Source organism: Embiotoca jacksoni, unplaced genomic scaffold (genome assembly GCF_022577435.1).
Source record: "Embiotoca jacksoni isolate LCO1_2020_lvr unplaced genomic scaffold, fEmbJac1.0.p SCAF_14, whole genome shotgun sequence".
Lineage (NCBI taxonomy): Eukaryota > Metazoa > Chordata > Actinopteri > Embiotocidae > Embiotoca > Embiotoca jacksoni.
Genome location: NW_027185274.1, coordinates 14013900 through 14030011, shown reverse-complemented (window position 1 = coordinate 14030011; position 16112 = coordinate 14013900). Strand labels below are relative to the sequence as shown.

Sequence of the window (16112 nt, the reverse complement as noted above, 5' to 3'; positions counted from 1 at the left end):
GCACAGCTGAAATCCTGCAAAGGATAACCTCGTCATCCATGCTGTCACTCAAACCTAACAGATGTTAGATTAATGTTATTGCTGCGCTTGTCGTTTCATGTGCCGTACCCCTTTGATGTTATAACTACAACAAAAATTGTATCATTTTTGATTTGGTGCTTGAGAGGAGAGCAAATAAACACACAGAGGAGGGAGGTCACATCAAAGTCCAGTGGCAGTCTCTCCACAGCTGCATCGGCAAAGCTCTACCTCTGGTCCTCTGCTAATGCGTCCTAGTTTAACTGCTACTCTAATAAAGGATAGTACTCTAGAAAGAGATTAGTGGGGCCGATATTCTAGTAGAGCAGCATCATTGGGGTTAGGGTCTATAATTTGACTGATGGTGTTTTTTGGTGGCTTTATCATACTCAAACCATCATACGCTGGATACAATCTCATGTGTAACTTGTTTCCAAATATGGAGACTCAAAACTGAATTTGTTATTTTTTTAAATCTACATTTTACATATGGTTGTAATTTTCAGTTCACATTTGGGCTTGAGGGTATTGTCTTGCTTTTCACTGCATGATGCAATAGTTGGGACTAGTTTCAAGTTAGTGAACAAAACAATGCATTGCTGCCAAAATGTATATGCATGTATATACTTCAACCGAGCTTGGACATTCTACTAACATCCATAAGCTTGCTGTATGATGTGGCTGATTTGCATATAACAAACATTGTCTCCTCTCCCAAACTTATACTAATAAAATATGCCGCAAAAAGGTTCCTGATCAACCAATCAGGAATCATCTCAGATGCTAAAAATAATACCCCTAAAATGTTCATATATTGTGCAATAAACATATAAAACAGACTTCACCTCAAGTCAAACTGAAATCATGTAGCCTTTCTATAGCTGTCGTGTAGCTTTCCTGTTTACATGCCCCAGAGATATTTGCTTATACTATTAGTGACGTAAGGTCTACGCTGTGGGCTAAATAGGATCAGCATCACAACATGAAGTGAATATAACCTAAAATATTTTATAAGTAAAGACTTAAAAGAAACCTGTCATATAGCTTTTTGCTTTAATGAATGTCATGGAATATTTGATTAGTAATTGGTAGCCACAATCTTCCTCCGCAAACTAAAAACACACCTCTTCAGACTTCGCCCTCAATAGTAGCACTTAAAATGGCACTTACTTATAGCACTTTGAAGTTTGGCTATCTTGAATAAAATTGTACTTTCTTGATTGTTGTTGTTCTGAATTTGTACCCTCTTGGTTTGAAATGTACTTATTGTAAGTCGCTTTGGATAAAAGCGTCAGCTGAATGAAGTGTAACGTAACGTAGCCCCTGTTAGGAACGCCCAGCTCCTACGTCACCCGGGTGGGCGTTACACCCGCCCGGTAGATAAGTGGCACAAGTCGCGGAACAGAGGAGCTGCGTCCCCGCGTTAGTCTTGAGAGGGAAGCCGGTACTATTCAGAGCTGCTCCCGCGGCGGTAACGTTACTTTTCAGTGGAAAAAAGTATCTTTGCGCTTCAGATAAGTTTCTGGGTAACTCGGAAAGGCGCGACAATGGCTGAGAAGATAGACATGGCAACCAACGGCGGCGAGGTGTACGTCGACGAGCGTTTGGCCAACGGGCTGAACGGCCCCAAAAAGAGCGAACGGCAACCGTGGTCCCGGCGGGTGATGAGGATCGTGAGGGCCAACCTGCTGGTGATCCTCACCGTTGCCGGGGTCATCGTCGGGGTTTTTATTGGACTTGGCGTGCGCAACGTGACGCTGACGAAAACCCAGATTATTTACGTCGGTTTCCCGGGCGAGCTGCTCATCCGGCTGCTGAAGATGATTATCATCCCGCTGGTGGTGTGCAGTCTGGTGTCCGGGGCGGCCAGCATCGACCCCAAAGCCCTGGGCAAACTCGGCGGTTGGGCGATGCTCTTCTTCTTGGTCACAACCTTGATCGCGTCCTCCATCGGGGTCGTGATGGCTTTTATCATATCCCCGGGGTCCGTGTCGGTCACCAAGCCAACCAACGTGGTTGGAGACGTGCCTGCCCATAAAGAAGTTGTCGACTCTTTCTTAGATCTGATCAGGTGAGTGAAACCAACCCGACTCTTACCTCGCCTGCGGGAGCCTGCACACTCTTAAGAAACGTACAGCTGATTTGGTTTTATTAGATTCAGGGACCCTCTTTGGACCGACTCAAGACCCCCCCCCCCCTAAAGCGAATGCGGTCTCCGGTACCATTCGCAGGATAGCCGCCAAAACAGTGCGGGCTGCTGTGCTGTAATGCGTCGAGCAGTTGCATCATCTCGGCCGTGTTCACACTTGAGGGTTAACCTCCCGGGCTCAGATCCGGCCGGCACTCTTCACACACTCTTACTTTTACAATGCTCCTTTCACATTAAATACACCTCATTTCTATTGAAGTTTCAGTTGTTGTTTTTTTTTTTTCCTTCTCATTTTTGGCCACACAAGTGTATAGACACGTGGAGGGATGACGACACGAGTGTGAGACGTTTCCTACACGAGCTCAGTGGTTCCTGTTGGGACAGCCCCGTTTGTAAAATGTACAACCAAAGCTGCTCCACTAGTTTGATCTGTGCCACGTTTAAAGACCTGCTGACTGTCAGGCTTGCGATCCAGGCTCTGTTTTGTTTTTGTTTTCTGTAGAGATTATTGTTAAACAGACTCTTAATTGCAAAATATGTAAAAAGCAAACGTGTTCCAGCATGTCGGTGATGTAAGAAGTTGGCTGCTCGTTGCTAATTTGAACTCCTCGAACTCGTTTGAGTTTTAAAGCCATCGCGCCTACCATAAATATGTCCGTCTGCGTGGCCCCATGTTTGTAAATGTGTCACAGTCCTGGGACATTCGTGGGACATTCATGAGACATGTGGCAGCTCATCTACTGGGGCATAAAAGGAAGCCGATGTGTACAAGGAAGGCAAACAAATGACTCAGAGGTGGAATTTGTGACAAAATGTTCTGATAAATTGTCACGGGTCTCATTTACCAAAAACTCTTTCCACAACATGAGTTTTATTTTTGGTCTCTTCTACTGGCTCTGTTTGTACCTGCTGAAAGGGAGGAGGGGGGGGGGGGCGGACATTGCTTATCGGAGTCAACAGCAATTCACTAGATGAGTGTTGTGAAAGATTAGTGTATTAAAAACCTACCAAACTTTTGTAGACACAGATCCGGCACTGCGGTCCAGAGCTGGACTGTATCCAGTATTAACAAGTGTACGGTTGATATCCATAATCTGTACCACAGTCCATGTGCTGCTTATTTGGTTTGCCTCAAAAAGAAGAGAATATATACCAGACATGGTCCTAAACTTCTCATCATGTTTCACATTAACAACAGGAGTCTGTTCACATGCAGTCGTGTAACTATTGCATAATTCTTTCCGTTTAGTTTGACCAGTTTTTTTTTGTTTGTTTTTGTTTTTATTTTGGAGCGCTCAGTGCTGCTTTCCATGAATTATGGAATTGTGCAATGTAAAGGTCGAGAATTCCTCAGTCCCTCCTCCTCCTCCTTCTTCTCCTCCTTCTCCTCCTCCTCCAGCAGCTTGACACAGCCCTGGCAACACCTCCATCAAAACAACCATTGTGCCCAGAAGCAGATTTGACATGCAAGAGTAACATATCCATTGAGAGATTAACATTCTTACCCTGATATCTATCAAAGGATCTTCACATAACTGCGTCTGTGTTTATAGTTGCAACACTGGTTTACATAACTTGCTTTTATCTGACTTGTAGTTTTGTTTATTTACTGGGATTTAAAAAAACAACAACAACAACAACAAAAAAAACCACCTTCATCAAAGAGCATGTTTATTTCTAGAATTAAGTGCAACCGACTTGCCAGAATGCAAAATCTTCTTGCTACAGTGGTTTACTTTTTCAAGCATTAATAAAATAGTTGGTGTTTGGACACACTTTTGACACATTTACCCGAACAGGACAGCAGGCGAGGCCCGTGCCTCATTAGAGCGAGCCCTCTCTCTCGGTGTCCCGGTTAGTTTTGACAACAAAGGGCAGTGTGGAACTTCCAGGCTGGAGCCGACTCAAGAGCTGTTCGTGAGAGCGTAAAAATGGCCTGGTCATTGTTTGCAGACACGTGGTCTGTTTAACGCTTTTGCTGTCCCACTCACACTCACACTCGCACACATACACGTCGCTGTAACTCCGACTGCAGCCGCTCCTCCACATCCTTGTTCCGGTCTCTTGCCTTGACTTGAAGCCAAACGTCTGCATTCACAGGTGCCTGCTATCAATCAGCGATGGACCACTGGCATCTCCCGAGCAGTATTTCAGCTACAGGAAAAACCAGTCCCAATAAATACAGATTTTTTCTCAGAGGAGCTGCTTTTACCTGAAGTACCCCTGTTTTTACTTGTCACTACTTTTGACAAGCACAAGTTTCAGATTTCTCTTATATTACAAAAAAAAATGACTTGTGACAAAATAATTAAATCTTTTTTTTTTTTTTTTTTTTTTTTTGGTCAATCATCAAGCACCTACAATCAATGTTGTTGGGTATGAAACTAAATATATTCAACGTAGACCTGCGCCAGCCAAGTGTTTACCGCTCACTGCCATCTCTGGGAGGTGTAACAGGACGCTGAAAAGACGTCACAGTAGTTGGACTCAAACAACCAGCATCCTGACAGAAAAGAGACGCGCCTTCTTGATGGCATGCGACGGAGCTGTGTCCGGCAATTGTCACAATTGTCCTTCCATTGCATTTGGTTGTACCAGAGTCAAGTGTATTTACACAGTCGGGTTACATTCTCATCCGAGGGTTTTACATCTGTACAGCAGGTACAGCACCTAGCACCCTCTTTTAGACTCTGTTGGGGGTACAGGAAAAAAACAAGGTCAAAGAAGCACCACTGGAGGCAGTTTGACTAAAAGATAGTATTCTTTTTTTTTTTTTTTTTTTTTAAAGAACCGCGAGAGAACCGAGTTTTGGATTTGTGTCAGGAATAAAGCAGCCACAGGAAAGAACAAAAATGTTTCCGCTCTGTAATATCAACTCTATGCAAAGCAATGATGTGCCTCACTTTCCATATATCCAGCATCCTGAAATGTTCTCGACTACAACATGGTGTGCATGCCTGTGTCGTGTATATACAGAGACCGATCTGATGTGAACTGAACGTCCGGCACTCTAGTCAAGCAGTTTGTGTAAAAAAAAAAAAAAAAAATCATGTGACGATGTAGTTAAATCCATTATGCATAAAGACTCTTGTTGTGAGAACACTGAATTGACACATAATGCAATAGTCCCCTGCAGACTTTGAATATCCAAATAGAGTCCAACATTAGCGTGAAAGCTTGGCAGCCCTTTAGTCTTCTTTGTCGTGGCTTTTTCTAGCAATCCAACCCGTTTCAGTCACATGATTTGTGGAGGGACTGAATGGCTGGAAAGAGCTTGAGAAGTTAATGCCTTATTACGCTAAATCTATTACAGACAGCTGAGTCCAGGGGTATCGGGTTTCATGGGTTCTTGGGAGATTTAATATGCAGTTGCACCCATGTACCAACATGTGTGTGTGTGTGTGTGGGTGGGTGGGCATGTGCTTGTTAGCGGGCAACGAACAACGCCACGACGTGAAGTAATACGGGCACTCGGGAGGGGGGGGGGGAAGGATTAATGGTTAAATTCTCTGAGCCGTTTCCACATGATCAACCTTGTGATTCCGTCTGTTGTAACTATCACCGTCCCTGCAACACTACAATGGCTTGTTCTGTCAGTAGCTTGTATTTTTAGAAGCTACGCCATGAAGTGGGTCTAGTTGAGTCTTCTGTTTGGTGTGCAAACAGTCCAGTCATCATCACGGACATTTCAAAGCAGGCCAGTTTATGGTTTTACAATGTGTTTGCACTGCAGCAGATGTGACATTGCTCTGTGTGCTTGTTCATAGAAGTGTTCGGTGTTGTTTTTGTGCTGTTGTATGCGGAGGAGAACGAGCCAAACAAGGCGCATATGTTTGTATTCTGTTCTTAAAACCTGCAGTTACATCTTTTTCATTGAATCTTATCAAATAATCTGGTTCACATGGAGCACAGGGATTTAAAATCTTGTGTAATTTCCCCACAGAAACATCTTTCCCTCCAACCTGGTGTCTGCTGCCTTTCAGTCGGTGAGTATTACATCTCGGGTCCATATTTTACATATTCATGCCGTGATATTGTAAAACGGAAATATTTCGATAAGCCGATTGTTGTTCCACTAAAGTAGCAAACTGCTCTCTCTCACCCAGTATGCAACCTCCTACAAGCTGGTTACAAAGAATGGCACAGATGGCAACCCCAATATCACAGTGGAGAAGGTGAGCGCCACGTTCACATGGAACACACTCAAGGTACTATCTGACCGTGTTCCTGAACCGACGATCGATAACGACGCGTGTTTCCTGGCTGTGTTTTTCCCGCTGGTTTCGGTTGCCAGGTTCCCTTCGGAGTAGACCAGGATGGCATGAATATTCTCGGCCTGGTGGTGTTTGCCATCGTGTTCGGCGTGGCGCTGAGGAAGCTGGGCGAGGAAGGAGAGATCCTCATCAAGTTCTTCAACTCCTTCAACGAGGCCACCATGGTGCTGGTCTCCTGGATCATGTGGTAAGCATACCTTCGTGTTTTCAGGGGGAGGAGAGTACAAGGTGTTATTGAGATCACTGGTGTCTGTACAGTAAACATGAAACTACAGCCGCTTAGCTTAGCAGAAAATCTAAAATAATTGCTGACTAGCCACATATTTAATTCATGGGTATCAGAGTGGTATTGATCTTCTCCTCTAACTCTGGGAAAGAACACCAAATAAGTGCCTTTTTTCCAACTTGTTGAACTTTTTAAGTATGTTCAGCCTGTGAGTGAGAGACATTTCCTTCGCTCTCTGTTCCAGAAACTTAAACGACAGTGTCGTCCTGACTCTTCCTTTTATTACTTCTGCTGCGCCTCCTGTCTGTCTGCAGGTATGCTCCGTTTGGTATCATGTTCCTTGTGGCTGGTAAGATCGTGGAGATGGATGACGTTGGCAAGCTGTTTGCCAGTCTGGGGAAATATATAGCCTGCTGCATGATTGGTCATGCTATCCATGGCCTTCTTGTGCTGCCGGGCATCTACTTTATCATCACAAGGAAGAACCCTTACACCTTCTTGTGGGGGATATTCACAGCTCTGGCGACGGCCTTTGGAACAAGCTCCAGGTAATAAACTGACTGCTGCCTACTTCTCTGACTCTCTCTCTCTCTCTCTCGCACACACACTTGTTTGCTCTCTCTGGCTGTTCAATATCAAATACTGAGGTGTCCCTGTTCTAAAACACGCACATACTACTCTCTCCGCAAACATGCATGCACATACCTTCTGCTTTTCATACACTCACGCCCCCCTTTTTCTTGTTCCTTAGCTCTGCCACTCTGCCCCTCATGATGAAGTGCGTGGAGGAAAATAACGGCGTATCCAAGCACATCAGCCGTTTCATCCTGCCCATCGGAGCCACGGTCAACATGGACGGAGCCGCTCTCTTCCAGTGTGTGGCTGCGGTTTTCATTGCTCAGCTGAACAACACTTCCCTCGACTTCATCCAAGTCATTACCATCCTGTAAGTCTGTAACCCACTGAAACAGATCCGCAGTTACATAAGTGAGGTGATTATACAGTTGGTTTATATCGACGTGTACTGTTTATGGTGATATGTACTGTAAGTCCATATTTCTGAAAATGCTGTATAAAACTTTTTTTTTTTTTTTTTTTTTTTTGGCCTTTTCTGTGTCTAACTATGACATTTCCCCTGCGACCAGTGTGACAGCTACAGCATCCAGTGTTGGCGCAGCAGGTATACCTGCCGGCGGTGTGCTGACTCTAGCTATTATCCTGGAAGCAATAGGACTGCCCACCAGCGACATCTCTCTTATCCTGGCTGTTGACTGGCTTGTGTGAGTACACGACTTCCAAACAACAGTTTTGGCAATAATGCAATTTAAACTTGGTACGCCCGGCGATGTACACTTTTACAATACGCGAGACATTTTGTAAAACCTCACCATATTAAAATGGCTTGCCACTCATTTTGTCTTCCTTTAGCGACCGTACCTGCACGGTGCTGAATGTGGAGGGCGACGCTTACGGAGCCGGGCTGCTGCAGTTCTTTGTGGACCGCTCATCCAAAAAAGAGGACGGAGCACAGCTGAGTGAGATCAGGCTGGGGGAGGATCTGTCAGCTGCTGCCCCCGAAAGCTCCCCGCTCATGGATGAGCAAGGTGGGAGGGACAGTGCAGAAAGTTCAAAGAAAGCGCTTTCTAGTGAAAAAGAGTCTGCCATGTAATCCTGCCGCGGGCATTTTCCATGAACCGCCTGATACTAATTTGACACTCCTGAAAGCTGAAGTTAAAGCCCACTTTTCCATTTTTTTTTTTTTTTGGCTGCGTCGAAGAAAAGAGTTAAAGTTGTGAGCGTGGACCTGCACAGTACAATTCAGTACAATGCAACGAACAGCTTTCCGACCTCAACGCTTTTCTGGGATTTAGTGAAAGTAATATAGGATGATCAAAATCCTTATTATGCACGGTGACTTTAGTTTTCTTTTTTAAAGGACGGTGTTGTACTTTAGAGTTGCCGCTCACTCAAGTCTAATGTTGCATTTGGTTGTTTGTCATCAACTTTGAAGTCAGAATTTGATCATGTGACCACAATCACAGATGCCGTACCAACGATCTTCTGCAAAATGTACGGCGTATGTTATGAATGAGAGCTTTTCCATTCAGTTATGTTGGAGAATATTACATGAATGCATTGGTAAATCTTTATCACATCTCATTTATATCGCTAGAGATAAAATTAGCAAACCACTTGCAGAACTTCCTTTTGAAAAACATGAAAATTTGTGACTTTCAAATTTGAAGACAACCTCCATATAGTTAACTACATAGTCTGGCAGTTTTCGTCTCCGTTACTTTATTTTTTTTTTTCCTGTTTAGCTAGCTCAGATTTCAGTCTTTGCAGAAGAAACTTGCCATTCAGCATAATTTATTTGGTAAAATAGTTCATTATATTATTTGGATATCAACGTATGTACATTTTATCTTCCAGAATTACAGCGATTTTCATGCAGGTTTTAAATGCTGTATTTAAACTACAAGTCGTGTGTGTATGTATATGTGTACACTATACACACTATATCGTATATTGCGTATACAACAATGTAGTTTAATCATATTATATGTGCGCCACATGAAGACGGTTGTGACAATATCTGGGAATGTATACGTTTATATTGTTCTGGGGAGGTTGAAGGCTTCTATTAGTCCTTTATTGTGTTTGTGATGACTCCACACCAATAGTTCTCTTTTGAACAATGCCTTTCTCATGGTGAGAAAAAGCGAATAGAGTTGATTTTTTTAAGATTTATGTTTGAATTCCAAAGCACACCAAATGAAATATTATAGTTGAATGAAGGAACTCAAGGACTTTTAAAATCTGTCAGCATTGATGGGCACACGCCGATTAACTCCTGCCTCTTCAGATGGACAGTAGCACTATGGCAGGTGACATAACCTCAGGTCTGACTTTTGCTTGAAGAGTTGTCCTTCAACTGCTCCTTAAATACTCCGAGACCAAAAATACCACAGACTCCACAAAGAGGAAGGAGACCGTCGCGCTCCTGATGACTTTGAATAACATTTTCTGGGAGGTTGTGCTTTTCTTCAATCGTGGCCCTCATTTTAATCGTCCTGTCCGTCAGCTGTTGCCCCCGAAAGTGTCCTCCGTGTGTGGCCGGGACAGTTTGATGTTGTAAAGTGTGTGTGTGTGTGTGTGTGTGTGTGTGTGTGACACACAAAAATGTCTTTCCACTCTGAGCATCGAGGCACTGGACTGCTGGTTAGTTTTGACTGTTTAAGTGTGAACACCTAAGGACCTTCAGTGAAAGGTAAGCATGTCTCTCGGCTTATTTATGTTTTGGCATAAAAGCAAAATACTTGGTTACCTTGTATATATGCTTGATAATTATTTGTTGTGATTGATATTTATTTCTCTAATCAAACTCCAAAGAAATATTAGCCAATTTTGTTTAACATGCTAGTAACTCCAAATTGGCTTTTTGACAGTTTCAAGTCTTCTCACAACAACCAGTTGATGTCAAGATTTAAAAAATATATATATTGTTCATGTCGGCCTCGAGTCTGGACTTTTTTTGAATAAGGTGCTTCCATTTGGTGATTATTTTCCAGTGGGCAAGACATGAGGCTTTGGAGAATGTGTGGCGAAGCATGGATAAGATATTGGTTTGTACCATCCGTTACTGTTTAAATGAGGTCGGTTGAATTCTATATTTGTCTTTTCAGCGGTTTAAAGTTTTCTCTCCTCAGCTTTATATGGTACTGGTGTTGCAGTATTTCCAATGAGGAGCTGTAGGAATTCATTGCGGGCCTGCGGTCTCATCATTTCTTATGTCAAGTCTTATGTGTTATGAGAAAACGCTAAAACAATAATTGCCTCACAACACAACACTTTATTTTTTCTTTGGTGTAAGGTTATACAGATGATATCATTCCTACCTGAAATGTTACACCATAAGAACGTCTGGTCGATCGTTGTGTGTGTTTGCACTTAGTAGTTGTACTGATTTTATTACAATGGGGCTATGTTTTTTAAAAATATATAAATTCCTGTCATCTGAATGTGCTGTGTCCGTTTTAAACAATAAAGGCCTTTTTTTTATTATTATTTAGATGTGACTCTTGCGTGCTTGTTGAAACATTCTTCCGAGTTTGAATCCGACGTACGCCGCAGGTGTGTCGTTAGTCACTGTCAAGACGTCAAGTTGTCGTAGGGAGATGGGTTTAAAATGCACCGAGATCCTTTATGTCTTTTCATCCAAAAAATAGCCACGTCATCCAATTACCATGCACTATGAACACTGACGATTTATACACCAGTTAAGTGGTTAAGTGACAGGAATGTAAACACACCTCGAGGAACACAATATGTGCAGCGTCATAATGACAGGCGGTGATCTCTGCTTGCGTAGGAACAGGAAACTGGCTGACATCACTGCACTTGTGATGAGCTGTATTCCTGCAAAGTCACATTCCTCCACGCCTGGACTCCTGCCAAACGTCTGACTGGGCTCCCATAATGCCAGTACTGTGAACACAACCCCACAATTAGAATAATTAGGTGTGTTGTGCCATCTAGTGTTCAAGAGGAACTGCAACGAATATTGTACATTTTCTGTATTTACAAATTTGCCAACAGTTCTCAAAACAAAGCGACATGAAACGGTTGCAATTCCTTTATTTTCCAGCACAGGAAATGGAGCGACACTTTAATATGTTACACACAAATAACAACACGACAGAAATATTGTGGCAACCAGAGGTATGTGTCGCGTCTCTTTTTTAAAAACAATGTTGTTCGCATAATCTCCTGTACTATTATCCCATTTCAGTCAATACGTGTGTGTGTTCGTACAATGACACTTATAAATAAGTTCATATTTACATTGAACTGAATAAGAAAGGCCTGACAGAGAAATGTTTTTTACCCTTACCGTGTACCAACAATAACAGGATGAACGATGGTGTGCTTCTCATTTCACCACGTCGGAGCTGTCGCGCACCAAATAACATTGTTATACTAACATTCATTCATAAACTGTGCAAAACTGAAAATAGAAAGAGTCAGTGCAAAAACAAGGCAACAATAGTCAAGAAATCATAAAATGCCTTTTAACACATATAATACTGTACAATACCTTAAATCTTGCTTTAGATAATCTACACTAGCTTTTGACCAAAAAAAACCTTTATTGATATCACTTTAAAGTATTGATCATCTTACAGCAGCAATATTTATACTGTACATCACAGATTTAGAACACTATTTTGTGAAAACCAGTCTTTGACTATTTCAGAGGTGTCTGATGTCACTAGTATACTCGTGTATGGATTTCAATTTTCCAAGTGTCCATGCCCCTCATCAAATCTCATCACGCTGACAAATAAAAAAAATAAAAAAAAAGCCAGTCCAAAGTTAGATTTGACATACAAACACTTATAAGAGAAACAGGCTGATACAGTTGTAAAAGGAACAGAAAATGCAGTAATTTTGGCACCATCTTTCAAAGAAAACCATTTGAGGCAAGATTTTCTGTTATTGAGTAAACAAATCCAGTGCAACATCGCAGGGCTTGTGAGCCTCCAGTATCGCTCATAATTTGCTTCTCTCCAGGCTCTTTTTAGTGGGGTTGGGGTACTCTGGGTTTTCGATAACCCCCATACCGAACTTGAGTTCCAAGAAGGCCCTGTGGTTGTTGGGGCCGTAGGCAGTGATGCCGGCAAAAGGCATGGGCACCAGCGGCTGCAGGAAGTGTTCTGGGAACTCCACGTCCTGTTTGTGACCTGTCCAGGTGCCTTTGGTCATGACGCCACTGCGTGAATAGAACGGCCACAGGTCGACGTGCAGGTGGTTGGCCTCGCTGTACTGGACTCGATAGAAGTCTCCCTCCACCGCACGCTCCCAGACGTAGCCATTAGCATCCACCAGAGAGCCCGAGTCCAGGTTCTTCAAGTGGTCACAGTTGGGTACGTCCTCCAGGTAGATTCCCAGGTCCACATCATAATCCCACGGGATGATGTCTTGATGGCGAGCGGCGCCCAGCAAAGTACCCCCCTCCATCCAGTAGCGCACACCTGAGCTCTCCAAGATATTGATAACATACTTGGTGGTTTCCCTGAGTGCTCGCAAACAGCAGGGAGGCGTCCAGCGGTCCAGATAAAGGTAGTCTGGAGTGTTCTCCAGCACCGTGCCAAAACAGCGGGGTGTCTCTTTACTGCAGCCGTACCACTGCTCCTTCCCATCAGGCAGCAGGAGGCGCTTCAGACCAAAGCTCCTCATGAGCTTCCCCGTGGCCTCCTTCAGTCGAGTGTCGGCCTTCCACTGGCTGTGAGCGGAGCTGAAGAGGGGCCGGTGGTTTGCAGAGAAACATGGGCTTTCCAGGAGTTTGACCTTCCAGCCCCTCAAGGCAGTCTGGACAAAGAGCGAGGGGAAGAGGGGCCGACCCAGAGGGACAGAGAGGTTGAAGAGATCCTCGGTGCGAATGAGGACAATTGCATCTCCCTGTAAAGCTGTGCACACGCTCCCCGCTGCTCCCGGATGCAGCCGGCGAATAGGTGGCCGTCCACTCTCTGAGGTTCACCCGCAGGTGGAGACACTGCACAGCAGATCGAGCCAGCACGGGGGCAGCTACCAGCCTCACAGGCCCTCCGCCCTCCCCTTCCAACTCCCTGATCAGCCTCTCGATGGCCCGAGGTTGCTCCAGCTCCACTCCATCGGGCACCAGCAGCACAAACTCCGTCTGCACGTGAAACTCTGGCCTGTGAGCTTGCGGTGGCTGATCCGGGCTGGGGGAGAGCAGGAGAAGCCGAGCGCTCTCTGGAAGTCCCAGTGGCGGGTATGGAGACGTGTCGGCCACGACCAGGAAGGGAAGCTCGGCTCTCTGGCGGAGGAAGGAATTAGCCACATCACTAACGTAGTTCTCAAAGTTTTCGAACTCCCGAAGAAGAACAGTCACACGCGGGCCTCTACCGTGTCCCTCCACTCCGACCGCCCCAGGCTCGCCTCCGGCACCTCCGAGGCCCGAGGCTGGCAGGGCCGCCCTCCTCGTGCCCCTGCCAAGTTCCTTCCTCTTCTCCATCATTTGCTGCTGAGCTCGGGAGACATAGTAGAGGATGAGGAGGTTGAGGATGATGGCGCCAGTTAACAGGCCCTGGCAGAAACTGATACGCATGGCCACTAATGTTTATGTTCCAGTTTCTCTCCAGAGAAGAATTTAGGTTTCAACCAAGAAATCCAGTGGTAGGTCTCGGGTCCCCATTAGTGTAACAGAGGATGCACGGGAGCGGAAGACAACCTGTGAATGACAGAAAAGGCGAAGCTGATGATCGTGTTCTGCTTTTAATACCACAGGTTAACACGTATATAACAACTGTATAACTATGCCTTAACTATATAACACAAATTCACACTACTCGTATTTCACCTATCGGTACCAATGTAAAACCAGAACAGCATGAAGCTTTCCTTTTAGAAATCAAATACGACCAGCTGCATTACCAATCAATAATAGCAGGGTGGTAAAATCAATTCACAGCTCACCTTCATTTGGATGAATCTATTTCCTTCTTCGCAGGACGGTCGCTTGCAGGACGTCGGCCATCATATCATGCAGTTGTCATCAGTAGCTTTCGCAACGTTAAGCCACTTAACCTTGTTCTACGAGCTACATGTGGATCGCATGTGTTTCATGCAGCTCCGGTAGCGTTGGAGCAAACCTGTCTCACCCAGCAGCAGCAAAAAATGGAGATCGACCTGCATAGCGAGCTGCTAGTTCTGCTGCTGAGGTTAAAAAAATAAAATTTAAAAAAAATCAAGTCTCCGATGTTTTTAGTAGGAAAACCCACAGCTCAGTGAACATCAGGGTATTCACTCGCAGAAAGCTAAAGCACAAACCCAGCCAACAAACACAACTGCACGTACATAGCATTACGCTAACACGTTTTCCGTCTCTTGCCCTCAGCAACGGAAGGACTTCCGGTCCGAATCCTTCAGAATAAAGCGCCATCTTCAAAAACCTTAGATTTTACCATTGATAGAAGGATTTCACTCAAAAACTGCAGCAGCAGCTACATATCAAAAATACTATCGGTCTTTCATTTATCCCTACACTCATTAAATCTCATCCATTTGAAATGGAAAAACTTGAGCATACCATCCTCTATACTCTATTGAATTCTGTAATTTGAGACGTGCCCTCTGAACATTAATTTTACGATAAAAAAAAATGAATCTCTAAAACTATTCAATGTATGGATATGATGAAAAATATATCATAAAACTGTCTCGAAGTCATACTCTTATACATGCATGAAATAAAATAAAATACATGTTTTCAAGGGGGTCTGCAGTGATATTAAATATCTTCCTGTAATGTGTAGTGTTATGCAAAACTTTTTTTAATTTCTCCAAAGGTTTCAACTTCACTAAAAGTTGAATCACCATCAACAGGGCAAGGTGTAATCTGAATCATTAATAGCAACCTTGGTGAATTTAGTCGCCATTTTTGGCGATTCACACATGTTGTACTTTAACAAACTCCTCCTACAGATTTTGTCGGACCGACTTGAAATTTAGTCTGTGCACTCTTAACATGTTTGGAATTAAAAGTTATCAAAAGAATTCGTTTTCGTCGATCGGTATGTCCGTGGCGTGGCGGCCAAAAAGTGACCCAAAATTCATTTTTGTATATAGCATATAGTATAGAGTATAGAGTATATAGTAGAGTATAGAGTATAGAGTATAGAATATATAGTATATAGTATAGCCAGAGCGATGCGGCTAAGTCTGATGTTTCGCCATGACACAGGAAGTTGATGTTTAAGGTCAAACGATGCTCCAAACCTCATGAAACTTGCATCAGGCACCAACTTTCATGAGTATTTGAAGATGTTAAAGCCACCAAAAAAAGGCATTAAAAAAAAAAAAAAAGAAGAAGAATAAGGAATGAGATCGAGAAAAAAATGTAAACTGCAAGCAGGAATATGCGGACCCTCGCATGCTGCACATCGGGGAGCCGGCGGCCCCGACCCGCTGGATCCCTGACGTGCAGCGTGCGAGGGCCCGCAGATCACTGCTTGCAGTTTTAATTTCTTTTTATTATCACTATTCATATAGTTTACTCTAGAGTGCAAGGATGCCAAGAAACCCCAAGAAAGAGCTTGATATTGGTATCACTGTTGTCAAAAATTCCTCCGGGTAATCAAATCTGAGTTTGTTCAAATCAAGAACAGTTGATCATACATATTTGTAGAATTTGAGTTCCAAACCTGAAAGAGCCAGTCACCCTGTAAAAGCAGCAGCAGCCTGGACCGGGGAAAAAAAAAAAAAAAATCACGGTCAAGATTTTCTTTTTTGAATACGTCCAAACCGGAAGCAAAGTTGTAGAACATTTTCTTTAGCTTTACTGTCATCAAACATTCCTGCTCACAAAATGGCAGGAAACTCAGTCCCCTAGCGACATGTTCATTGTGTATTACAGAAAACA

The 16112-nt window shown here is 43.7% G+C and overlaps 2 protein-coding genes across 2 annotated transcripts; one reads left to right on the top strand and one right to left on the bottom strand.

Annotated features, from left to right (window-relative positions):
• The first annotated feature begins 1405 nt into the window (after nucleotides 1–1405).
• slc1a5 (solute carrier family 1 member 5) lies at nucleotides 1406–10739 on the top strand. The gene is made up of 8 exons (XM_069148118.1): nucleotides 1406–2089; nucleotides 6111–6153; nucleotides 6274–6342; nucleotides 6462–6628; nucleotides 6982–7215; nucleotides 7419–7613; nucleotides 7813–7947; nucleotides 8096–10739. The coding sequence occupies exons 1-8, from the start codon at nucleotides 1566–1568 to the stop codon at nucleotides 8334–8336; spliced, it is 1608 nt and encodes a 535-aa protein (XP_069004219.1). The 5' UTR covers nucleotides 1406–1565; the 3' UTR covers nucleotides 8337–10739.
• A 549-nt stretch (nucleotides 10740–11288) lies between these two features.
• fkrp (fukutin related protein) lies at nucleotides 11289–14577 on the bottom strand. Its single transcript, XM_069148117.1, is given in 3 exon segments — nucleotides 11289–13168; nucleotides 13170–13922; nucleotides 14168–14577. Coding segments are annotated over 2 exon segments (1578 nt in total). The 5' UTR covers nucleotides 13800–13922; nucleotides 14168–14577; the 3' UTR covers nucleotides 11289–12220.
• Between the last annotated feature and the right edge of the window lie 1535 nt (nucleotides 14578–16112).